Source organism: Arachis ipaensis, chromosome B7, assembly GCF_059453495.1.
Source record: "Arachis ipaensis isolate K30076 ecotype BB chromosome B7, ASM5945349v1, whole genome shotgun sequence".
In the NCBI taxonomy this organism is placed as follows: domain Eukaryota; kingdom Viridiplantae; phylum Streptophyta; class Magnoliopsida; order Fabales; family Fabaceae; genus Arachis; species Arachis ipaensis.
In genome coordinates, this window is record NC_142442.1 from 20264405 (window position 1) to 20271132 (window position 6728).

The window sequence follows — 6728 nt, forward strand, 5'->3', positions numbered from 1 at the left end:
CCGACTCACAGGGCGGAATGCGAAACCGAGTACAATTAAAGTGAATCGCAAAAGTAGCCTAAGTCACGAAAAACTCAATAAAACAAAATTGAGTACTAGGAATACCAAAAGAGATAAGGAAAAACTAAGAAAAAAGGCTGCTTTGAGAATCAAGGGAATTCAGAAAAGCAAGCAGGTCCCAAAGAAAAGGTTTTCTCCACAAAAGATCAAAGAGTCAAATAAACCACGAAAAGCATGCGCGCATAAGGTAACTCAAAACCCTTATCCAAAAAGGGCATTTATTTAACGCTAAATTAAACCCCTATTAAAAGGGGGCATCACTGTTTTGTTTACGGCCTTAAAAGGCCAAAATTGTTCAAAACACCAAACAAATAAATATAAAGAGTTCAAAAAAGAGGGGCCCACAAGCCGGGCCCCGATAGCCAAAAATCACTTTTTTAGATCACCACCAGCAGGATCAGGGGGAACGCCAGGGGTAGGAGTTGAAGAGGAAGTCGGAGGAACGGTAGAAGAACTCGGAGCGTCCTTAGAGCGATGAGGGGACTCTACGATCCTCTGCCCCCGAGTCTTTAAATCAGACTCAGATTCCACTATGGGGACAGGAGGATCCACGATGGCACCATCAATAACAACCTTATCAGGGTCCAAAGGAGAAAGGTCCAAGTCAGGAGCAATAACCCCGACCTGTTCCTTGAAAATCCTCCAGGCTTCATCAGCACCATCCGCAATAGAGTCCTCCAACTCGGTGTAGGCCTTCCGAGCGTTCAGTAAGTCGTTCTTTACAGACACAAGATCAGCAAATAAACTATTGTAGCTGGCTTGCGCTGCCTTCCTCAACTCCACCTCCATGTTGCATTGGGCTTGCAACTTCTGCCCCTTCTCTCGGAGGCTGTTCCTCTCCCCCTCCAGTTTGGCGACTTTCCCCTCCAACTCCTTCTCATGCTCCTGATATATACGGAGCCTACCCTCCAGCTCCTCGACCCTCGAGGTCGTCCCTAAAGAGCTGATGGGAGTCTTCTCAAATATATCCAAGAGTTTGCCACAAACCCCCGCCGTCTTGAGACTCTCCTCAACCACAGTAGTGAGGTAGTGCCGAACAGAAACATCATCCATACTCATACGAGCATGAGGATAGATGTTCTTTCGGACGAACGCAAGAGCGTCCGCCTCACCAGAAGCGCCAGACTCTAAGGTCTTGCGCTTCTTTGGCTCTGGTTCGGGAGTAGGTCGGACGGAAGGGGGTGGCAGAGAGGAAGCAGAGGAAGAAATTATGATAGGCTGAGAAGGAGTCCCAACGTTCCGAGGAGGAGGAGGAGGAGAGACAACCATCCTAACACCTCCAGACCTGGCTCGAGACTTTGCCTTGGCTTCCTGAACCCTCTGGTAAGACTCTTGAGCGTTTTTCTTTGCCATCTCTACAAAAAACAAATTGGTAGCCGAAATCAGACAAAGTCGGTAAAAGAAATTGCAAGTCGGAAACAAGCAAGAAACGCAAAAAGCTACTTAATTGTGACTGGACAAAGGACGGCGACCCCTGGAGAAATTTTTTAGTATCCAAGTATGGGGCCCTCCCCCACGCTTCTCGGAGGAACCCCACAATGGCTGCTTCTACCTCAGTTAAATCATCCAGACCATATTTCTCGCAAGGGGAGGCCTCCAGCCAATATAAAGGAAATCGGGGAGAAGAATGATCATCCAGGAAAAAGGGGTGGTGACCCTCTACAGCTTGCACTTTGAAAAAGTAGTTCTTGAAGTCATGAAAGGACTCGTCAAAAAGGGTAAAAAGTCTCCGACCTTGTATGGCTCGGAACGACACCCACTGTTGTTTATTGTTTAGCCCACTGAAGGGTTTTGTCATATGGAAAAGATGGAAGAAAATCTTTAAAGAAGTCGGGAACTCTAAAGCCTGGCTGACAAATTGATAAATTTTCAAAAAACCCCAAGAGTTGGGGTGAAGTTGGGTGGGAGCGACTCGACAGTGACGCAAAACAGATATCTCAAAATTCGAAAAAGGAAGAAAAACACCCAAACGGGTGATCATGCACTCGTACATAAAGAAAAAATGAGGGGCCGCCTCATCAACTCTTCCAAAACAAACCCGGTCTTCAGGACCTGGGACTACCAATTCATATTTTGGTTCGTCATCCTCAGAAGTACAAATTCTGTGATGAGTGCGAAGGTTGGTAATGAACTCAGAATCGACTGAGGGCTCCTCCCCTAAGACCGTGACATCAACCCAGTGAGAGAGAGCATCTACAGAAGCCATTTCTTTTTATAAAAAAGGGGGGTAACAAACCTATAAGGGGAAAAGAAATGTCACCAACACGGTCTCTAAAGGGAGGAGGATGCGAAACTAAAGTCTACAAATCAAATTTATCTACAAAGGCATATTAAAGAACTAACCTTTATCCGGAAATAAGGGTTGGAAGCAAAAAGCCTTTGAAGACGCAAGAACGCAGCACGAACGAAGGCAAGGAAAATTTGAAAGATCGCAGAAACGAAACAACGAAAGAGAGGGAAAATATTTATAAGAACGTTAGGGGCATAACGGTAAAATCGGGGCAATCATTAATAAGGATGCACCGTTACCAAGGCTATTAAATCCCTACGCACACCCCTAACGGACACGACGCTTGATTAGACGTAACTGTCAGAACCAAAAGGTCACGAAAAATCACGTCGGTTTTCAAACCATCACATCGGTTCTCTCACAAATCGGCTACGACCCCGAGTTGAATACTCGAACCCAACTCTTAAAAATAAATTGGGCTCGAGTAGGGGCACTGTTCATACCCTGGCCCAATAAATAGGACCCAGGATCCAAGCAAAGAAGCCCAACCCAAAGGGGTTGGCCTTCCCCCAGTACCGGCCTTCATCCCCAGAAGTCGGTACTGAACACGACCTACTCCAAAGAAGTCGGATACGAGGGTTAGCTGGCAGATAACACTCATTCGGATGAGTAACCGCCCCTAGAAACTCTCTAACCACTTCATAGAGCCATATCTTAACCTCCCTAAGATATGGGAACGGTTATCCACCTAAAAAGGTGGCACTACTTCAGCGGTGGTTATTGGTTCACCTCCATAAATACCCTGACATCCCTCAGGTATCACTAAGTCCCAATACATTCTCAACTTGCTCACACTCTTGCTAACTTAGGCATTGGAGTGTCATTGCAGGTACCACCCCCCATTCTCCCAGACGCGCAAGTCGAACGGAGGAACACCGAGTTTCAGGTGCACCAGCTGGCCACCTCCCTCACACGTTTGGGTCAACCAACGTCATCCGGCCCACTAATCTCCGGTTACCCATCGTAACAAGTACTATTAATAAAACGTTTTAGTAATAATTTTAATATTTATTATGTTTAATTTTTATATTATTAAAAGTTAAGTTTTTTAATATTTTTTACGATTGACAGTCAGTAATTTGAGTTTAATCCGTTTTACTATTGAAAGTAGAAACTCTTTGTCGATTAATGGAGAGGTTACAGAATGTTACGTAGTTTTAATTTATAACAATAGGGTAAAATAGAAAAACAGATTTAAATACCAAACTTACCTTTATAAAAATAGGGATAATATAAAAAAATAGATTTAAATACCAAACTTCTATATCCACTTTATATATTGTTATAAATAGGATGATAGAAAAATAGTGTCCACGTTAACCGCAAAACAACAGTGATATTTTGTACAAAATTAAAATATCTTGCCGTTTTGTGTTATAAAATTTAAAAAAAAAATTGTAATCAAATCGGCTTTGCCATTTTATGTTTCAAAATAAAAAAAAAAATTAATCAAAACGTCAATGTCATTTTCTTTTTAAAATATTAATAAAATATTAAACACACACAAAATACCACTGATATTTTATACTTTTTAAAAAGTGAAAACTATCTCATAATAATGTAAAATTCACTTACACAACAATAATAAAATATATCACATATTTTGTTATAATATCAAAAAAATTGAGTTCAAATAAGATGTCTTGTATTTTAGAAATTTTTATAAAATTAAATTTTTTATTTAAATTAATCATTTTTTTTCCTCCTTGACAACAGCAGATTTTCATAAAGAAATCCAGGCTACAAAAATGGATTATTTTTTTCCTTCATATTTCCAATAAAAAAAGTTTTAGCTATGGACATCATATTTATTTTGATTGTGTTAGATTCATAGTCGGTATCTCATTGAAAATTAGTCACATGTTTTCATGTCGATTTCAATAAACTATTATTACAGTACAACAGTAGTAGATAATTAATAATTAATTGCAACTTAGGATGAATGAATTACTATGAGTCTTGTAATTATAATTTGAATTGCCTCGAGTTAAAAAGACAAATCACTAGTCTCTCTCTCTTCTTTTTTTTTTCTTTGGTAAAGTATAATTTTTATCTTTGAAATTTGACAAAAATTTTAAAAATATTCCTAAATTTTATTTTGTTTTAATTTTATCCCAAAAATTCTTGATTTGCATTAAATATATCATTGACGGCTAAATTTTCAAAAAATTTAAGATCAATCTAACAATAATACATAAAAATTATGCTTGATTTGCTTGTGTTGAGAGTTGTTCTTATGAAATTGTTATTGAATTTGTCTTAAATTTTTTGAAAAATTAATCATCAGGATATATTTGATGCAAATCGAAAAGTTATGAAACAAAATTGAAATAAAATAAAAATTATGAATATTTTTGAAACTTCTGTCAAACTTCAAAGATAAAAAATATACTTTATCCTTTTTTCATATGATATTCCTAATTTAGTAGATCAAAAATTAATGTGCCGTGACTACAGATACAAAATAAAATTTAAATTTTTTATATTTATTTAAACAAATAAATAAGTTAGCTTAATTTATTTTTATTTATTACTATTTTTTAACATACAAGTGTGTGTGGTTTTTTTTTTTTTTTGTTTGCAATGTTCATGCGCGGATAAACTCTTAGCAGGCCCAAATTTCCTAAACCCGAAAAGACTTTTATAGTTTTTTTTTCCTTGTCATGGAAAAGGCTTCTTTGATTGTACTGAGTGATCTCTCCAATGTTTTTGCTCCAACTAGAGCTCTCTTCATTTCGAAAGAAAATCGGGTTCCAATTCGAATTCCGCTAGAGTAAATAAATCTTTAAATAGAACTTCGATGTGTAATGAAACTAATTTTTAGTTTATCAAGTTAGAGAATGCCGTAAATAAAAAAAAAATTAAAAGAAAATCCAAGGTTTGACCATTTAGTTTACATTTTCACTATTACGGTTACCCAAAAAAAAGTTTACATTTTCATATTTTTTTTAGAATTTATGAAAAAAATAAAAAAAATTATTGTAGAAATATGATGAAAATAAATAAATAAAAATAGAAATTTATATATGAGAATAAGAGAATTATATATTGATAATAATTTTACAATATAACATTTAATAATATAACACTTGATAATTTATGAGAATAAATTATGTTACACAAAAATATGGCGCAAAATCTTCACCAGAAACTAAGTACAAGAAGTAGCAAAATTATGTAGCTAATGACTAGATATCTGTTGTGTTTTTTTTTTTGGTGACTCGATATCTCTTATGTTTGTTATAGTGCGGAGGCTATCATCAAGATAACAAGATTCAAGAACACCTATTTATAGATGAAAATTGAGTCCAAATAATTAATAAACTGTAGACTACTTAATCGTACACATTTACTAGCCACTAGCGGAAACATGTATTATGTAGCTTTAATAATGTTATATTTAGTCCCTTAAATATTTTATAAAAATATGAGTTGTATGTAAATAAAAAGTGAAATTAATTCAATTGGTTACTATTATATTCTTCTAGTCACAATAATCTGTGTTCAACTTTCATATTTATCATTCATTCAATATATTTTTGTTTTAAACTTAACATGTATGTTGCACTAATAATGGACAATGACTGGAATGGACTTGATAACTTAACAAACTCATATTTGATACTAACACAATCTCATTATTATCCACTATTTTTTCATACAACTACAAACTTATTTTTTTAGTTTTTTTTTTTTTTTTTAATACAAGTTAGTGCTATTTTAGATTTTATTGATTTTTTAAATTTAATTTTTTTTATATTAGACAAAATATAAAAAAAATTAAATAAATATTAATTTATTATATTTGTATAAACTAATAGAAAATTTGCGTCTTGGTAACCTTTTTATATATTGAATTTTGTATTTATTTTATATTTTATTAGTTTTTTAATTGAATTTTTTCTAAAAGAATATATTCAATAAATATTATAATTTTTAATATTTATTGTTTTAAGTTCTAACTATAATTTTTTTTTTACATATTTCACGGCTTATAATATTCTAATTTTTTATAATTATAATTTTTTTATTTATTTCTTATTATAGTAGTAACAAACTTAAAAATAATTAATATAAATATTATATAATTTTATTTTAAAAATCTCCCTTCTCCCCAATAATTTTGTTCAAGCTCCGCCACTCTTAAGTGGTAGGACATTCACACTATAATTTTTTAACAAAAATAAAATTTTATTATAATAATTTTATAAAATTAAAAAAAAAGTAGAAAATATAAATATAAACCAAACGAGCCTTATATTTCTTAGGCTTATTATTATTCCAACTTTTTTTTGGGGAGAGGATTCCATACATTTTTCTCAGTGCAGTGCTTAGCACTTTTCTCTTCTCTCTCTTTTTTTTTTTTGGCCAGAACATG

The 6728-nt window shown here is 34.2% G+C and overlaps 1 protein-coding gene across 1 annotated transcript; it reads right to left on the bottom strand.

The window, feature by feature from the left end:
- Nucleotides 1-429: 429 nt before the first annotated feature.
- LOC148550526 (uncharacterized) lies at nt 430-1413 on the bottom strand. Its single transcript, XM_088492412.1, has one exon. The coding sequence runs from the start codon at nt 1411-1413 to the stop codon at nt 430-432; it is 984 nt and encodes a 327-aa protein (XP_088348538.1).
- Between the last annotated feature and the right edge of the window lie 5315 nt (nt 1414-6728).